Source organism: Notamacropus eugenii, chromosome 6, assembly GCF_028372415.1.
Source record: "Notamacropus eugenii isolate mMacEug1 chromosome 6, mMacEug1.pri_v2, whole genome shotgun sequence".
Taxonomy (NCBI): Eukaryota; Metazoa; Chordata; class Mammalia; order Diprotodontia; family Macropodidae; genus Notamacropus; species Notamacropus eugenii.
In genome coordinates this window covers 226,842,242-226,862,112 of record NC_092877.1, presented here as the reverse complement: position 1 = coordinate 226,862,112, position 19,871 = coordinate 226,842,242, and the positions used below count along the sequence as shown (strand labels likewise).

Here is a 19,871-nt window from a genome sequence, read left to right as displayed (position 1 = left end):
CAAATTAGCAGAACAAGAAATAGAGAATTTAAATAGTACAATCTTTCGAAAATAAGTTGAACAAGCCATAGATGAACTTTCAAAAAAATCCAGGATTAAATGAATTTACAAGTGAATTCTACGAAGCTTTCAGAGCCAATTAATTTTCCAATATTACATAAAATGTTTGCAAAAACAGGGAAAGAAAAGATTCTACTAAATTTTTCCATGACACATATGACCTAGAAAGAAAACCCATGGAATGTTATTCTTAATGAATTTTGATGCAAAGATTTTGAGTAAAATAACATATTAGAAAACATATTACTACAATGTATTTAAAAGGTTACATACTCTAACCAAGTGAACTTTATAACAGGATTATAGGCTCAGCTCAACATCAGGTAAATTATAAACATAATAAACTTTAACAATAAAATAATAAGAATCATAAAATTGATATAGACATACACACATACAAATACAAATGTATATATGCATAAATATATATACACAAAATGCAATACCTATTTATGTTTAAAAAAAATATTAAAAGCATAGGAATAAGGGAACTTTTTCCAAAACGGTAAATGTTGTCTGAACAAAGCACCAAAGAGCTATAAATGACATGCCTTGGGTGTCTGCCAGCAGCCCCCATGCTGCCCTAGCCTCAGGTTTGGGATCCCTGCTTTGAATTTCATAGTCAGTAAACACTCTAGGCCACCCTTTTCCATCTTTGCAAAGATGAATTCAGGTTTCACCAGCTGTAAAAGATAGTTTTAGACCATGAGCAGGTAAATATGACATGGAAGAAAAAATGACTCTACTAAGTAGCTTGTAGTATTAACAGAGAGTACTTAGAATGGACAAATGATGCATCATTCATTAGTACTTTGATCAAAAAAAATTATTGGCCTTCAAGAGCTGAAACTTGTTTAGTTTTTAAACAGTTACAGGAAAGTTAGTGCTTACTAGACATTTTTCTCCAATGGTTCTTTTAAGTATACTGGTGTGTCAAAAGCATAACTGTGGTATCTATGTGTCAAAGATTCCTAAGATTAATGAGGACAGGTATTTAATTATCCATTTCCTGAGAAAACTGAACTCAAAAAAGTCCCTGACTCAAATTCAGGAAGACAGCATTAGGCTATGAGATCATTCACTCCATGGGTGGGAATTAAGATGAATGTATCATTGTTTGCTTATCTGGAAATTTATCAACTATGTCAAGAATGTCAATACTCAATATTGGTAGTTGAATAATACACAATAGTTGAAGGAATCAGTTTTAATCCCATATTCCATATTATTTGGTATGATTTAAGTTCAAAGGCCCCTCTAAACTTTTTAGCTGCATTCAGTTCCTTCTGACATCCATCTTTTACTTCCTCAAAGGTTCCCAAAGACTTGCTTGTGCTTAGTCATTTTCCCAGCCTTACTTTCTGAATTGGGACTTTGTGTTGGAGTCAACCTCTGTGCACTTCTGGAAGGAATAATGAACCTTTCTTTGATACTGTCTGGGGTATTATGGGGCAGAGTGGACCTGGTAATGACTGCTTTCTTCTTTAGGGATCTCAGAAGCATCTCCTGCCAGCACACTGCTCTAGGTCACTGGCAGGGACAAGCTGTCTCAGAGTCTGATTCAGGGTGTACTCTGATTATCATCCTCCTGGTTCTATCCCCTCAGGCTTCAGAGAGGTTTGAGGTCAAAGAAACATAGCTGTAGGTTCCAGAGTCTTGGTCTAGAGTTCCACTCTTGGTCCCCATACAGCTTCAGGTTACAGGCTTCCCTAGTTCATCCACAGCCCCTGTGATGGAAAGCTTCTCTGGCATGAGGCACCAGGCTTTTCTGGCTGGATTCTTTCTCTAGAGTCCACATTTATCTGGATTTTTCTAGGCTAACAAAAAGCACTTATTGTACTTTCTCCTTGGGTTTCTTTTTTTAAATATATATTTTTTATTTATTTCATTAAATATTTCCCACTTTTATTTTTTTAATTATTAACACTTATTTTAAAAAATTTTGAGATCCAAATTCTTTTCTCACTCATATCCTTCCCCTACCCTTCGAGAAGTCAAGCAATATGTTATCAATTATGCATGTGAAGTTATGCAAGACATTTCCATATTAGTCATGTTGCAAAAGAAAACACACCAAAAAATCCCAAGAAAAAAAAAGAAAGTGAAAAGAGTTCATCAGTTCTCTCTCTGGGGATGGATGGCATTTTTCATTATGGATCCTCTGGAATTGTCTTAGATCATTGTGTCAGAGCAGCTAAATCTGTCATAATATTATTGCTGTCACTGTGTACAGTGTTCTCCTGGTACTACTTACTTCACTTTGCCTAAGTTAATGTAAGACTTCCCAGCTTTTTCTGAAAACATGCTACTTGTCATTTCTTATAGCATGACAGTATTTCATCACAATCATATACCACAGGTTGTTCAGCCATTCCCCAACTGATGGCTATCACCTCAATTTCCAACTCTTTGTCACCACAAAAAGAATGGCTATAGTTTTGTACATATAGGTTCTTTTCCCTTTCCTTTGATCTCTTTGGGATATAGACCTAGTAGTTGTGTTGCTGGATTGAAGGGTATGCACAGTTTATAGTCCCTTAGGTATAGTTCCAAATTGTTCTCTGGAATGGTTGGACCTGCTCATATTTCCACCAATAATGCATTAGTGTCCCTATTTTTCCACATCCCCTCTAGTACTTGTTATTTTCCTTTTCTGTCACATTAGCCAATCTGATAGATGTGAGGTGGTATCTCAGAATTGTTTTAACTTTCATTTTCTTATCAACGATTTAAATAATTTTCTCATGTGACTACTGTCAGTTTTTATTTCTTCTTCTGAAAACTGCCTGTTCATAGCCTTTGACCATTTATCAATTGGATACTGACTCTCATTTTTATAAATTTGGTCCAGCTCTCCATGTATTTGAGAAATGGGGCCTTTATCTAAGAAACTTCCTATAAATTTCCCTTCCTAGTTTCCTACTCTCCTTCTAATTACAGCAGAATGGGTTTTATTTGTGCAGAAATTTTTAAATTTCATGATGACTAAAACTATCCATTTTACTTTCTGTGATCCTTTCTATCTGTTGTTTGGTCATAAACTAGGGCCTTATCCATAGATCTGACAAGTAAACTTTTCCATGTTCCCCTAGTTTTCTTATGAAAACTTTTATTTAAATCACCTTTTATATCTAAACCATTTATCCATGTTGACTGTTTTAGGTATATGGTATACGACGTTGATCTTTGCCTAGTTTCTGCCAAACTGCTTCCCAGTTTTCTCAGCCATTTTTGTCAAATGCTGAGTTCTTGCCCCAAAACCTTGGCTCTTTGGGTTTATCAAACACTAGATTACTGTGGCTATTTACTACTGTGTATTGTGTATCTAACCTATTCTACTGAACCATCATGCTATTTTTTAGGCAGTACCAGATTGTTTTCATGATTGACACTTTAGAATATAGATCTTTGGATTTCTTGATCATTTTTACTGATTTCGTTCTTTTTAAAACTTTGTTGGAGTATTTTGAGGAAACTGGGTTGTTTAACTTCTGCTCTATTTGCCATCTTCAGCACAACTAAGAGACGTTTCTCAATCCTCATCCTTCTTGGCATTTGAACCACTGGCCCTTCCTCCCTTCTGGATAAACTCTTTCCCTGACTCTTCGCATTCTCTTACTACCTATCTAATGACTCTTTTCTCTTCTTCACAAATGCCTCATTCTTTTCACAATTCCATGTTCTCCCGGGTCCATCCTGTAGCCCTCTTCTTTTCTACATCATGTCTCTTGGCAGTTTCATTTGCTTCATTGCCTGTAAGTACTATCCGCAAACAGATCTATGCTTCCAACCCTGAGCTATTTTCCTGGATTCAAACCCACCACATCTTCCCAGAACATTTCTCTGCCTGAACTTCCCACTAATACTTTAAATTCAATACACTGGAAACTAAACTTTGCCCCTTACACTTGACATCTTCTGACTATACTACTTCTATTAGTGGCACCACCTGGTCTGCCACATTAAAAACTCTGGTGTTATCTTTAAATCATATTCTATCAGTTATCAAGCCCTATTGATGCCATATTTCCACATCCAGCATCCTTACCACACATAGGCACTTACAATCACCACTCCTCTTGTCTCCGATCCATCCCTCACCACACTGCCACGTTTACTTTCCTTATGCATAAATCTGGTCATGATTCTCTTCTGCTTAAAATCTTTCAATGTCTCCCTATTGCCTACTGAGTAAAGCTCATAGAATCTTTGGACTTTAGAATTAAAAAAGAACTCAGACATCATCTAGCGTAACAACTTCAATTTATGGGTAAGGAAACTCAGGCTCTGAAAACGAATGTGAGCTGCACAATGCCCTGTTAGATGTATGACTGTAATTAAAGATTTAGAGCTAGAGGGGACCCCTTCATTTTAGATGGGGAAACTGAAAGCCAAAGGAGTTACTTGATTTTCCCACTGTCACACAGGTGGGTTCATAGGATCATAAATTTAAAGATGGAAGGGATCTTTGAGGTCATCCAATACAATCATCTAATTTTACAAATGAAGAAACCAAAGTTAAGTGACTTTTCTAAGATTTTACAGCAGTAATGGAAGTGAAGGGCCAATAGGTGGCACAGTGGATAGAATGCAGAGCCTGGAGTCAAAAAGACTTCTCTTCTGGAATTCTAATATGGCCTCAGACATTTACTAACTGTGTGACCCTGGGCTAGTCACTTAACCCTTTTGTCCCAGTTTCCTCATCTGTAAAATGAATGGGAGAAGCAAAGGGCACTCCAGTATCTTTGCCAAGAAAACCCCAAAATGGGGTCACAGAGTTGGACACAAAGCTGACACTTCATGTTGTTGTTCAGTCATTTCAGTCATATCCAACTCTTTGTGACCCCATTTAAGGTTTCACGTCCTGTTCTTTTTCTACTGTACCATGCTGACACTACTGATAGAGTTGAGAGTCAAACCCTTGCCTTGGAACTCCAAATCTAATGGTCTTTCTACTGTACCATATCAAACTTCTTTTCTTGGCATTTAGGAAACCTTCACAATGTGGCACACTGCAAACTTTGACTATAAGGATGAGTATGTTGACAATTTGAATAACAAAATGGGCAACTCATCATCCTGAGAGAAATTATTGTTTTCTATTATATTAATAAACAATGACTAAATTAAGATTAAGGTTATCCCTTTATTTCCTCATTAAAGGACCAGTCTCTGTAGATGATTCAGTCAGAATCTGAAGTGCATTACCGATAGATAAGATTGCCCAAATCCTCTGGGTACATGCTCTGCATTCTTGGGCCGGACCCCACCCAACTAGAAGACCTTAGAAATAGAATCTAAACTAGGTGAATTCTTGTCCTTAGAAAGTAAGTATGTGCCCTTGAATTGGAGTTTAGGATAATCTAGTTTATTAAAGAAAAAATCAACCAGAATGGTCGGAGTAGAGATGGATTTCTTTGTCCGGATTGCCGGAGAAAGTAGACACAATCAAGTCATGTTCTCAGCAGCAGGAGCTGAAGATTTTTAGCCCACCTTCTCATTAATATGTCCACCTCCTCATTAATTGTTCACCAATCAGAATTGATTTTCATATGTCAGGGCACCTCCTTTTCCAAAGGTATTTAAGATTCAGGGATCTCCATGGTTTTATCTTTGGTTATGGAGAAAGACCACTAAGTTGATTTATTACTACCCTAATCATTCATCTGTTTATTTTATTTATTTATTCATTTTAATTAATTATATTAATTAATTAATTATAATCAATTAAATCTTAATCAATTATTTATTTTATTATTTATTTGTTATTTATTACTACCCTCATTAACAAATTGATTATTAATTACAGAGAAATTCTGTCTCTCAGCTGTTCATTCATCTCAGTCCCCAGAAAATGTTTTGCCCTTCTTTATCTTATGCCTTTGCTCTTTGTCTCCAGGGCCTGGAATGTCCTCCTTCCCACCTCAGAGTTGGTTGAATATTTACCTGTCCCTTAATGTCTAATCTAAACATCATCCCCAGGAAACCTTCTCTGATTCTCCTCCTTTTTACCCCTAGATTGTAATTACCTTTCTCCCCAGATCTCAGATAGCACTATTGTAATTATTTACAGGATAGTAAATAAAAAATTAAAAAAAATACAGGAGAAGGCCTGTACTTATGATTGCATTGGTATAGGGAGGCAACTTCCCTATTAGTTTAAGAGAGTAGCCTAGCAAATAGAAAAGAGGCCCACTAAATCATACACAAGGATCTCTGCCTGGCCCCTTATTGATTTTGAAAACCACATATGAACATTATCTATGTTCTACTGTATTTTTAAAAAATTTCCCAGTTATGTTTTAATGAGATTTGGCCAGCACTCCAGGGTGTTGTGAACTGGTGTGTCTGACATCTATAACGTTAGTTGGCCGGTCAAGGGACATTCATTAATCACCACACTTTGCTAGGTAGGCACGGTGCTAAGCAACTGGGATACAGAGATTGGCAAGACAAGCCTTGCTTTTCGGCTGACGGTCTACAGAGGGTCTAAAGACTAGCAAACAAACTGTGTACAAAAATTAAATTGACTGCCCCCAGAGTCTGAGTGTGTGTCAGAGGCTGGAATGGAAAACAGGGTTTCCTCCCTTTTAGGCAGGACCCCACCTAACTATTAGACCTTACAAACAGAATCTGAAGCAGGTGAATTCTTGTCCTTAGGAAGTAAATATGGGGTTTCTATTGGGACACAGAATACAGACAGCTACCCACAAAAACCAAGTGACTTCCCCAGGACTGCTAGGTCTGTATTTATCAGAGGCTAGAACTGAACCCAGGGCTCTGTTATTGGATATTTCTGTCTGCATCCCATTTCTATATAAGACTCCAAGGGGCCAGGCAGAGTGATTTACATTAGATCTATCTACCTTTTCCCCTTCTTGTGCAGTTTAGTGCAGTCACCCATACAAGCTCTTTAAAATGATGAAGAAATGGGACCAGTTCAAGGGGGCAAGCTTTTTTTTCTTTTAAATTGGATTATAATTAGAAGCCCAGATCAGGGAAGAAGAAGGTTGGAGAGTCCAGAGCTTCGAGTCTCAGGATACCACTCCTAAAAACCTAGAGGACAAACCACTGTTGTCATGGTATTAGGATTTATTGTTTTTACTTTTACTTTATTAGGAAAGAATCTACAAATTCCGTCTCCTCCTAGCTTCAGCAGCTACCCAGTTCTGAAACAAGATAACCCCATAAAATAAAATAAAGTAGATCGAGGGTGGCATTTTAATAATAAATTACCGGGCAGAGAAGACCGATAATGCCAAGAGATGTGTGTCGTTTTTCGGCCCACACCACTACATAAGTCGATTCTAAAAGTGCGTTCCCATAAAATGTTCAAAATACATTTTTTTCTAGCTTTTATTTTTAATCAGATTTAATTTATTTTCTTTTGAATCTAAATTTTATTCTCAATTTAGTTTACACTGAATTTCTCTCTCCATTCCAGGGAACTATCCCATGTAATTAAGAAAGTATACAAATAAAGGGGAAAAGGGGCCAGTCAGCCGAACCGACGAAAATATCGAAAAAAGAAAATCTGATCGGCCGTGCTCCAAGTTCGGAGGAAAAGTTTCCATTCGGGCTGGGGCCGAAGCAGCCGGCGTCCGCCGGGCCGGGCTTATCTGGAGTCGGACCGGAGCAGTCCCAGAAAGCCCTCGAGGCCAGCCGCTCCCCCGGCCCGGGCCCGCCCGCCCCCGACCTTGGCCAGGGCCCGGCCGCTCCCCCGGCCCAGGCCGCGCCCCCGACCTTGGTCCGGGCCCCCGCCGCGCCGGGCCCCTCGCTGCACCGCCCCGCCTCGGGCCAATCGGCGCCCCGGGAGCGGCGAGGCGGGAGGCGCGGGCGGAGCGGTGGCGGCCCCGGAAGCCGGAGGAGGGAGAGCCCGAGCCGGAGCCTGGACTCCGGCGGCAAGATGGCGCTACGACTGCTGCAGAAGGCCGGCCGGCCCGCGGCCGCCGCAAGAGGCGGAGCCGGAGCCTGGGCCGGGGCCGGGGCCGGGCTCCTGCGTCATGTGTGAGTTTCACCCCCGCCCCTCCCCCAGGCCTCGCTGCCCTTTTCCGCGGCGCCCCCAGTTCGCGAAGGGAGCCGCGCCGGCTCTCGGCACACGTGTCTGCCGGCCCCCCCAGAACAGGCTCGGCCAGCCCCGGGCGCCCCCTGCTCTGTGGTCCAGTCCTGTCACCCAGGGCAGGGCGTGTGCAGCCCCCTAATGCAGGGGGGAGCCCCCTCGTCCAACCCTGCGTGGAGCCCTGGGAGGCGCGAGGCTGACTGTACAGCCATGAGGTTCTCTGGGTCTTCCAGACCCTTCCCGTGCCCCTTTCCCCGTTCTGTCTTCTGCCCCGGACATACCAGGACCCCCCCAACCAAAAGCTCACCTCCCAGACAGTTGTCCGTCCTGTGTCCCGCGCGGACAGCCGTGGGACCGATGCCCTCCTCCGCCTGTGTGTGTTGGGAAGGTGTGAAGCGCCCTTTCAAAGGCTGTTTAGGAAAGGTGGTCTCTGACAGATACCTCCAAGTGTTATCACCCTTGATCTGGCTTTGAGGGGACGCCCTTTGGGTTTTGTTTTTCCCCTGCCTCAGTAACTCCCTAAAGTTTCCTAAGACATGGAAAAGTTGTAGATGGTAAAGGGCATAAATGAAATCACACATACTTGGAATAAAGTTAGAAATAAAAAAAAAAGTTCTATTTCAGGAAAAAAATCTCAGATAAGAAACCTTTCCAGGTGGAGACTTTTTTTAAAATTACTTTTTTATTACATTTTAAGTTCTGAACTGTCTCCATCTCTCCCTCCAACAAGCGGAGGCCACTATTTGACATAAATATATGTAAAACCGTACTATACATAACTTTTATTTATCAGTTCTTTGTCTGGAGAGCATATTCCTTTGTGGTCCTTTGTGGTTGATTTGAGTATTTACGATATTCAGAATAGCTACATTGTTCACAGTTACTCATCAAACAATATTGTTACTGTATACACCTTTCTCTTGGTTTTGCTTATTTCACTTCTCATTATTTCTTGCAAGTCTTTCCATGTTTTTCTCCTGGGCTGAGACTTAATGAAGTCCAAGCTGAGGTCATCACATTTGAGTAGCCCAGTCTCTTCACAGACTCAAAACCCAGTCACCCCTTGGATATTCCAAGTTCATGTACTACAAAGTACTCAGACAGGCTTAGCACTGTACCTGGGAACTAGAGCTGCCCTGTAGATGTTAGTTGGCTATTATGGAGCTATATGTACTACCTGTTCAAATTGAGTATCTCTGGCCCCTTCATTCTTCTCTCCTGCATCTCTAAGATCTCAGGTACCTTGGTCCTTCATCAGCATCTCACTAGGATGCCCTAAGTTACTCTGAGTCATACCTCCTCCCCATCCCTTCACCTCTACACCTCTTGGTGTAGATATAGAAGGAGAAAAATTCAACAAGATGACATAACCAGGGTTGTACCCATATACAAAGACATTTCAAGAGGGAAAGGCACTGACAACTTGGGAGGACATCTGGAGGTCTTGTGTAGGAGATAACAACTGAATTGTGCTTTGAATGAAGCTGGGAATTCCTTGTATTTAATTTTTTGAAAAAATATTTATTTACTTTTAGTTTTCAACATTTACTCCTATAAGATTTTGAATTCTAAATTTATCCCCTCTCACTCCTCTCCCTCTTCCCCCAACATGGCATGTAATCTGATGTAGGCTATACATGTACAATCATGTTAAACATATTCCACATTAGTCATGTTGCGAAAGAAGAATGAAAACAAAAAAAGAAAAAACCACGAGAAAGAAAATAAGAAAAAAGAGAAACCGGTATGGTTCGATCTGTGTTCGTACTCCACAGTTCTTTCTCTGGATGTGGATAGCATTTTCCATCAATGAGTCTTAGATCATTGCAGTGCTAAGAAGAGCTAAGTCTATCAAAGTAGGTCATGGCACAATGTTGCTGTTAGGAAGCTAGGAATTCTAAGAGGCAAAGATGAAGAAGGGGAATATTCCAGACTTTGGAGACCACTTGTGTAAAAGCACTAGTGGAGGCAGGGGTTAGAATGTCATATATGGGGAACAGTTAGTAGGCTGGTTTGATTGCCATGGAGATTATGTGAAAGGGGGCAACATGAAATAATGTGTGTGGGGGCGCTGTATTCAAGCTTTAAATCTTGGGCTGAGGATTTTGTATTTTATGCTAGAAGCAATAGGAAACAATGGAAAAATTTTTGGTTGGGGGATTTTTGCAGTCAGATCTATGTTTTAGGTATATAAATTTTAAGAGAGGGAGAAGTAGAAGAATAAAAGGCTGTGAACTGAGAGTAATTTCAGAGTTCATTGACTCATAGATTCTGAGATGGAAGGGATTTCGGTAGTCATCACTCTTATTTTATAGATGAAGAATCTGAAACCCAGGTAGGGAAATGACTTGTCCAAAGTCACATAGGAAGTAAACATCAGAAGCAGAATTTGAATTCAAGTCCTTTGAACCCAGAGTTCTTTCTACTGGACCATGGTAGATTATAGAATTAGTCGGTTCTGTATATCAGTTGATTTAATTAATTTATGTTTTATTTATTTCTTTTGCTCAGCCAAGTGGTACTTTGCATTTCCCAGTTTGGTAACTGCTTACAAGGATCAGAACATTTCATTTAACTCATACTTGATGAGCCTAAAGTGATGGCTTACTTGACATATGTATTGATCAGGATGAGTTTGTATGAAAAAATTCTTTCCATGTGGGTAATCAAAAGATCTTTGGATCTGGTTTTCTAAATTTCATCTATGAAAATAGAATTTGTTTTCCCTTTAATTTCTTTTACAGTCATGATTTTATTCGGTATAGTTTTATGGATTGCATGTTCCAATTGAATAGAAATTGAGTTTCGAAATGATGGTGTAACTATCATAAATTGACCTATTTTGTGTAATGGGGAAGAGGTGTGATTGTAGGTTGCATATGTGGGGGTGGGTCAGAATTGGTAATTCTATTTCAGTGTCAGAGCTGTGACTAAGAGGGAACTAAATGTTTTTTTAAATGTTATTATTTATTTTTAACATTTTTTTCTTTTTAAATTTTGAGTTCCAAATTCTTTCCCTTCTTCCCTCTTCCTCTCCCACCCACTGAGAAGGCAAGCAATATATTAGTTATACATGTGAAATCATGCAAAATATATTTTCATATTAACCATATTTATTTTTTTAAAAAGCAAGGAAAAGAAAGAAAGTGAGAAAATTATGCTTCAGTTTGCACTCAGTATTTTTTCATCATGATTCCTTTGGAATTGTTTTGGATCATTGCATTGATCAGAATAACCAAGTCTTTCACCATTGATCATCATTACAACATTGATTGCTGTTACTGTACCCAATGATCTCCCAGTTCTTCTCACTTTGCATCAGTTCATATGGGTCTTACTATATTTTTCTGAAACTGTCCCCCTCATCATTTTTTATAGCACAATAGTATTCAGCATGTCATTACACATGACAAAATTGACCAATTTTACATTAGGTAACCATACTGTTCTGGAAGATCTTTATGGTACCTCCTGATATGACCCTCCTGACAAAAGTTGAATCTAAATTACTTAAAAGTCTCCAAACTGGTCTGAGAGGACTTTACCTTGAAAAACTATTGCAAACTAGGATCATATTTGTGTATATTATTGGAGAAATAGTTAGAAATTCTATGATATTTCTCGAAATGTTTTCTTAGAATTTTGAAACTGGAGTTGGCCAGTTGGTATCTGAATGGCATAACAGGACAAAAGCAGAGAAACAAAATAACCATAGTGAATACTGAGTGGAAAAAAATGTTTAGGCCTATGTTTGTACAGGAGGGTACCCCCACATATTATAAATGTAGACTGAGAAAATGGAAGGCCAGACCTTGGTCCTCTGGCATGTCTTGATAATGCAGTAGCTAAATTGTGTGAAACTTGAGTTAGAAATATACATAATATAATTTTTAAGCCTTGAATCATTGTATCAATGTCAGATGTTCTTGTTAAATTTTTTTTTCTTTTGCTTGAAGAACTAGTTCTCTAATTGTTATTATTTTGTCAATAGAATTTGGAAAGATTTATCAAATGTTTGATGGGCACAGTGTTCATAAAGTCTACTTATTGTATCTGTCAACTATGTAAACACTACTATTGATGTAAGGAGAGAAGAAGCAGATTAGATTAATATTTATGTAGATTGGTGTATCTTGATATAATTGAAAAGAGTAGAACTGAATTCTTTTTGGACTATAGTTGCTTCTTACAATTTATTTGTGATCCTGTGTTGATTTTATTTTCATCTGCTGCATTTAAACACTTCTATTTTAATTGACTTACTAAATTAGAAAACCAGATTGATGTTAGAAATTATTATATTATGTTTTAGACATACTGATGAATCATTCTACAACCCATCAACAAGAGGAGATTGTCAACAGACTACTTAGTGAGTTTATATTAATGACATACTAAAATCATGAGAGTTGCCCTAAGTGGCACATCTGTTTACAAGATGGATGCTAAGTAGAGGAGCAGTTGGGAAAGGTTAGAGAAATAGCCTTTTGAAGGTGATAGCTGACCTTTTCTTTGGAACCTCCATTGTTTTCCTTTTTTTAATAGGGTAGATCCCATCTGGTTGAATGTAAAGTTTTGTTGCTCATACCCCATTAGATAATGGGAAGATAGGGCATGAAATGGACAATTCTTAACTGATATTTATAGTTGTTGAGTTGGGTCTAACTCTTTGTGACCTCATTTGGCATTTTCTTGTCAAAGATACTAGACCACCGTGCTACTTTCTTTTCCAGCTCATTTTATAGTTGATGAAACCTAGGCAAACAGGGTTAAGTAACTTGACCGGGGCCCCACAGTTAGTAAGTGTCAGAGGCCAGCTCTGAACTCAGGGAGATGAGTCTTCCTGACTCCAGGCCTGACTGTATCCACTGTGTCACCTAGCTGCCACAAACCCATATGTGACCAGGGATCAAAACAGGCTGAAAAAAAACACCCCAGTTAAACTCTATAAGGTCAGTTTGTAATTCCCCCCTAAAAACGTCATAGCATAATAAATGTCAATAAGTTAAAAAGCCAGCCTCTTTATGGCTTCCAACTATTAGCTGGCTACTTGGTAGGAGATAGTAAATTAAGCTAAACAGTGTAATCAATATTCATACAAATAGAACAACTAAAATGAAGACTCTGTTAATAGCCCTTTGGACATTCTTGTCTATTCCACAGTATTGGAAGAGTAGGATAAGATCTCTGGTTAGCAGTGGGGGCTCCTAAAACTAAGAGGATGCTGTTGAATTGACCCAGGGTGGAGAGCCACTGCCCCAGATGAGCACTGCCCACAGATTATGAATAGGTCTAACCTAGTAGCCCAGGGAATCCACTATCCTGATTTCAATTATTCTCTTTCCATATACTCTCCATTCCAGGTAAGTTGGTTTCGTTTCCCTTCCCAGTACACAGAAATGTAGCTTCTCCCTTTGTGCTTTTTCATAGATCGTCCCCCATACCTGGAATACTTTTCCCTCTTATTCTTTGCATCCCAAGCTCCTGGTAAGGCTCAGCTCAGGTTCTATCTCCTGTCTCTTTTTGTTTTTGTTTCTTCAATTTCTGGCACTGTGTCTGGCCCAGAGGGCACGTTTAATAAATGCTTGTCGAATTGAGTTAAATTGAAAAGTCTTCACCTCTTCCCCTTAATGATAAGGGAGAGATTAGAGTGATTGTACAAGATCCAAAGGATGCATCATTTTAGAAGCAGTAACAGCATCTCTCTCTGCACAACCTTAGATGGCAGAGGGACTCAGCTATTTTTTATTTTATTTCTTTTTTAATGACTCAGGTGTTTAATAGGACCTTTGGATAACAGTTCTTACAATTCTGGCTTTCTCCCCTCCCCTGTTCCTACCATTTGTTTATCTATAATTTGAGCTAAGGAGGAAGCCATGAAATAAAAGTTACATATGGCTGTTTGACTTAAAGAAGAGTTACACCTTAGGTTGAGTGCTAATTTGTGAGACTCTGAATGGGAAGCCTGGGCTGCAGTGTGGAATACTGCCAAGTGGCAGAGGGTACAGCTTACCTGACCAGTTATTGTTGTCATTGATATCTCAGCCTGGTCACGCTGTTCTCAGCCAGTAGAGTGGACCATATAATGGGAGAGATTGGCTTCTCAGGCAACCAAAATACCATTGGAGGTTACTGGGATGGGTTTGAATATATGTTACCAAGGGGAATATACCAAGAGTAGGATCTCTCAGTTGTAGGAAACAACTGCAGGAATGCAGGAACATTAGTACATTATTGGTGGAGCTATAGAGAGGAACTTGAAACTCTTCCCCAAAATTCATAAAACTGTACATACCTGTTGACCCAGCAATACCACTATTAGCTCCATACCTCAAAGAGATCAGAGAAAGAGGAAAATGAGACATACGTGCAAAAATGTGCTCTCTCTTTTTATGGTGGCAGAAGCTGGAAACTACGGGAGTGCTCACAAATTGGGGACTGACTGTGTAGACACAACACATCTCCCGCAAAAGGACAACAGAAATTCAGACCATTGGAGGGAGGGAGCAAACAGATGGGCAGCCCTAATGATGGGCAGGAAATTCCTAATCAACTGGGTTAAATATCTGGCAGAGAGCCTCCCACTAGAGGAATGAGACACAGTGCCAAATCACCCAGTGCCACCTTCTGGAGTTTGCCTTTGTGCCATGAAATGACTTGATGTACCTCCCTCCTCTGGGATCTGTAGAAAGTCTGCTACAGCACACAGTTTGAGGGTCCTCTTGTGAATATTGTGAGGTTAGAAATAGGCTATAAGTACCCTCATTTGGGGGTTACAGAGGTGCTGACCACTAGACCTGTGCATTTTCTGGAAGGTCGTGGTGGGAATTGTGGAAACCAGATTCTAGTGTCCATGATAGTCCATCCTTGACCTCTGTGATCACTTTTTTGCTTTTTTTGGATTTACTTTGGTTCATGGTCCTTGTAGGAGAAAGTCTGAGCCCTTCTCTAGTAGGTAAATGGTCAATGAGTAAGAATAAACCCTTTTCAAAGGGAAAAAAACCAAGCATTCAATAGTCATATTTTTTTAAATTCTTCAAATCATTAATAACAAGAGAAGTGCAAATTAAAACGACCCTATTTCCATCTCATACCTATCAGATTTGAAGGAGTGATAAAACCAGAAAAATGACAGTTGTTGGAACAGCTGTAGGAAAGCCAAACATTAATACGTTGTTGGTGGAACTATGAAGAGTGATTTGAAATTGTGCGCTACAGATCACAAAACTGAACATTAATCCAGCAATACCTCTATTAGATCTATTCCCCAGAGATCAAATAAAGAGGAAAAGGAGCCATATGTCTAAAAATATTTATAGCATCTCTTTTTTGTGGTGGCAAACATTGGAAACTAATTGGGGAATGACTGAACACATCATGGTATATGAATATAATGGAATATTCTTGGACACTAAGAGATAATGAAAAGGACTGTTTTAGACACACCTGAGAAGATTTGTATAAACTGATGCAAAGTCAAGTGAGCAGAACCCGGAGAACAATTTATACAATAACAACAACATGGTAAGCTTTAAAGAACTTGAGAACTTTGGTCAATGCAATGACCGTACATTGAATTATTTTTTAAAACTGCATAAAAGATAACAGAACAAAGGGAAATAGGAAACACAGACAAGCTGGACAGTTTTGAAAATAACATGTTGAATTTATTATATACTTAAAAATAAAAGTAAGCTGTTCATTATGTTTTTTGTACCTTTTTTCTGTTGGTATATAGCAATGCTTATTTAATGTTGATTAAGTTCAGAATAAAAAATAAAATTATTTTAAAAAATATTGTAAACTCTAAAGGATTAAAAATCTGGATTCCAAGGTTACTCCCTTACTTTCAAATTGTTTGGGCTGTATTTGCAGATGCTATTCTGTACTTCAGGGATGGGCCCTGGAGGGGTTGGGGATGATTAAAAGACAAGGAAAGAGGCAGCAAACTTGCTGGAAAGGGTCCACACTCATCACCCTGTCTGAGGGCTGGAAGGGAGCAAAGAGCAAGGTCAGGAAAACATGAAGGGAGGAGTGTAGGGCTTTGATGAATGATGATTTACTTCATGCAGACAGTCAACCTGTCATTTTTTTGCTTTATCCCCTCCCCAACTCAGCTGAAGGCAACACAGCTGTGGGCTTGGACAGATGCCTTCTCCATCCTTCATTGGAGTTCCCTCTAATTCTTAGCCTCAGGAAATCCTATCTCTCTGCTGTTGGTTTTCTCCTTGGCCCAACCATAGACCCCTGTGCACTCCTTCTGTTCTAATTGGCCTGTCTTAATCATACTTTTGAACCAGATTCTTAAGACTAGTTCCACTTCTAAGATGGAGAAAAGTTTCCTCATTTGTTGTTCTGATGAACTATTTGGGTTCCATTTCCCTAGTGGCTGGGCTGAGGTGATAGCTACCAAGTAGATCATCATAGAACAGTTTTTTTGCCTTCGTGGGGGTTGTCTCCCATGCCTTGGGGGTGGCGGGGTGTACCCCTTCCTCATCCTTGCCTGTTGAGATAGTTCTCATCCTTCAAGAATCAACTCAGGCGCCACTTCCTACATGAAGCCCTCCTAGACTCTGCCTCCAAAAGCCCAAGGTCAAAGCCACACCATGATGAGGTATTGGATTAGAACTTTAGTGAAGGGCCTTGGCCAGAGATGGTGCTTATTTATTTCAACCTACCTTTCAATTCATCCTGCATGCATATCTGTTCATATTCTACTAATAAATAATTACGCAAATTCATTAAAGCTTTATTTTGGGTACTTTACGTGCTTTATCTCATTTGATTTTCATAACAAAACCATGAGGTAGGTACTATTGCTCAGTTTTACAAATGAGGAAACTGAGGCTCAGAAAAATTAAATGATTTGCCCAGAATCAACCAGCTTGGAAGTGTCAGAGGTAGAATTTGAACCCAGATGACTCCTATTACTTCCCATCCTGAAATGCATGAGTTCTCAAGTTTCCATTTATTATCTGTTGATCGTGGCTTTTCCTCTGCCTGAGTACAAGAGGCAGCCCTGAATCCTATAGCTCACATTTTGAAGAGGAAATAATAGAAATCTAGATTTGCTTCTGGTTCACTAAACTAGCAGATAAGCTTAGACTAGAAACTGTGATATAGATGTATTATGATCTGTTCTCCTTTTCTTTTTCTTGAGGGGAGGGAGCTCCCGAAGAAAAGTCTGCCCCATTTGCCTGATCTTAGATTAACTTTCTACTACCTATCATCATCGAAGCTAGGTAGCATACTAGATAGGGTGCCAGGCCTCAAATCAGGAAGACTCATTTTCCTGTGTTCAAATTCAAGGTCAATGTGTGACCTTGGGTAAATCACCTAACTCTGCTTCAGTTTCCTTATCTGTAAAATGAGCTGGAGAAGGAAATAGAAAACCACTTCAGTATCTTTGCCAAGAAAACCCCAAATAGAGTCACAAAGAGTCAGACACAGCTGAACAACAAGGTCGCTCAGTGGATAGTGTACTAGACCTGGAGTCAGGAAGACTTGAGTTCAAATATGGCCTCAAATACTTACTAGCTGTGTGACTCTGGACAAGTCACTCCACCTTTGCCTTAATCCACTGGAGAAGGAATTGTTAAACCACTCTAGTATCCTTGGCGGTAAGGTCTCTAGAGTCATGAACAGTTGACTGAATGACTAAACAGCAATACTTATATGTTTTTTGCATATGTTTATTACATGTGTGCATTGGATCATGAATTTAGAGTTGAAAGTGACCTTAGAAGTCTCTGAGTATAATTCCCTTATTTTACAAATACGGAAAATGAAGCCCAGGGAGATTCAGTTACTTATCCAGGATGATCCAACTAGTAAGTGCTCAAGGTAGGATTGGAATGCAGGTTTTCTGTCTCCCAGTTGAGCATTCTATCCTCTATATGAGCTGTTCTCAAAATCAGTGATTCTCAAAGGATGGGTTAAGGACTCCTACATTTTGGGGTTGGGGGGGGTTATCTACAAAGTCAAAACTACTTTTATAATAATGTTAAGTTGTTTTCGTTTTTAACATGATAAATATTGATAAATGTAACCTAAAAATAAGCTATTTGGGGCCCTCCATTTTTGAGTGTCCTGAGACTAAAAAATTTGAGAACCATGGCTCCCTATCATGTTACCTTTTTGAGGCTCCCCTGTTAGCTCCTACAGGACAGTGACTGTTACTTTTTCTTTCTCCAGATGAATTTTATCTAATTCTATGAAGAAATCGTTTAATAGTTCAATTGTCATGGCACTAAATCTATAAATTAAATTAGGTAGTATTATTATTTTAAATATTTTAATAATCAACATTTAAAATTTAAAATATTTAAAAGCTTAATATTTTAATAAGCAATAAGTATTGCTTAACCATGGGCAATTAATTCTGCTCCAATTCATTATCTTTACTTCTGCAAAGAATGTTATTCATGTAATTCCTGAGCCTATCTTGGTAAATATATTCCTAGATATTTTGTACATTTTGTAGTTATTTTGAATGGAATTTCTTTCTATCTTGTTCTGCAAGGTTTTGTTGGCAATATACAAAAAGACTAATGGTTTGTGAGTTTATTTTATATCTAGATACTATATTGAAATTAATAATTGTTTCTGTTAATTTTTTACTTGAATCTCTTTTTGTTGCTTTTTAGTCATGTCTGACTCCTTGTGACTCCATGTGGGATTTTGTTGGCAAAGATACTGGAGTAGTTTGCCCTTTCCTTCTCCAGCTCATTTTACTGTTGAGGAAACTGAGACAAGCAGTTAAATGACTTGCCCAAGGTCACACAGCTAGTAAGTGTTTGAGGTCACATTTGAACTCAGGTATTCTTGATTCAAGGCCCAGTGCCCTATCCATGGTACCACTTAGCTGCTCTTTTTTGAATATCTAGGGATCTCTAAGTAAACCATTATATCATCTGAAAAAAAAAGGTATAATTTTATTTCTTTTTTATTTATCATTTCTTCAGTCTCCTTTTCATGTCTTTTTTGTAATAGTACAGATTCTTAAAATTATATCATATGATAGCAGTAGCAGCAGTAACCCTGATCTTATTGGGGGGGATGTTAAGTATTTCTTTATTACAGATGATGGGAACTTTTGGTTTTACATATACTGTTTATCATATTAGGGAAATATCCATTTATTCCCATGCTTTCTAATGTTTTGTTTCAGCAGAAAAGGGTATTGCATTTTCTAAAAATACTTTCCTACCTTTACTAATTATGATTTTTGTTGCTAATAGCAATTATTATTCATTGTTAAAATGGTCTATTATGTTCCTAGTTTTCCTAATATTGAACCAATCTTGGAACTCTGGCAAGAATTCAACCTAGTTTAAATGTATCATCTTTTTAATATATACTGTAGCCTTGGTGATAATATTTTATTCAACTATTTTTGCAACAGTATTTATCAGAGATTCTGGCCTATAGTTTCCTGTCTCTTTATCACTCCTTGATTTAACTATTGGAAACATATTTTTCTCAACAGAAGGAATCTGGTAGAATCTCTTCTTTTCATGTTTTTGCCCATAGTTTACATAATTTTGGAATCAATTGTTTTTGGAATGTTTGGTAAGCACCAAACTTTAAGTCCATCTGGTCCAGGGGTTTTTCCTCTGGAAGTTCATTTATAGCTTGTTGAATTTCTTCTGGGGGTGGTATATTGAAATTCTCTATGTCTAATGATAATATTATATTTTTGTAAATATCTATTTCACTTGTTTTTTTTTTACCATATAACTGGGTAAGCTAT

The 19,871-nt window shown here is 38.7% G+C and overlaps 1 protein-coding gene and 1 long non-coding RNA gene across 3 annotated transcripts in view; one reads left to right on the top strand and one right to left on the bottom strand.

The window, feature by feature from the left end:
• LOC140512719 (uncharacterized) overlaps positions 1-8,619 on the bottom strand; it is a 40,227-nt gene extending 31,608 nt beyond the window's left edge. Inside the window, exon 1 of the long non-coding RNA XR_011969888.1 lies at positions 8,427-8,619. This is a non-coding gene — a long non-coding RNA (uncharacterized lncRNA). The remainder of the gene's footprint in view (positions 1-8,426) is intronic.
• Positions 7,558-19,871, top strand: part of CLYBL (citramalyl-CoA lyase) — a 369,958-nt gene continuing 357,644 nt past the window's right edge. Inside the window, exon 1 of one of the 2 annotated variants that reach the window (XM_072622048.1) lies at positions 7,558-8,067. In XM_072622048.1, coding sequence (XP_072478149.1) covers positions 7,967-8,067 — 101 coding nt within the window. In that variant the 5' untranslated portion in view covers positions 7,558-7,966. The remainder of the gene's footprint in view (positions 8,068-19,871) is intronic. The other variant, XM_072622047.1, reaches the window with a different exon arrangement.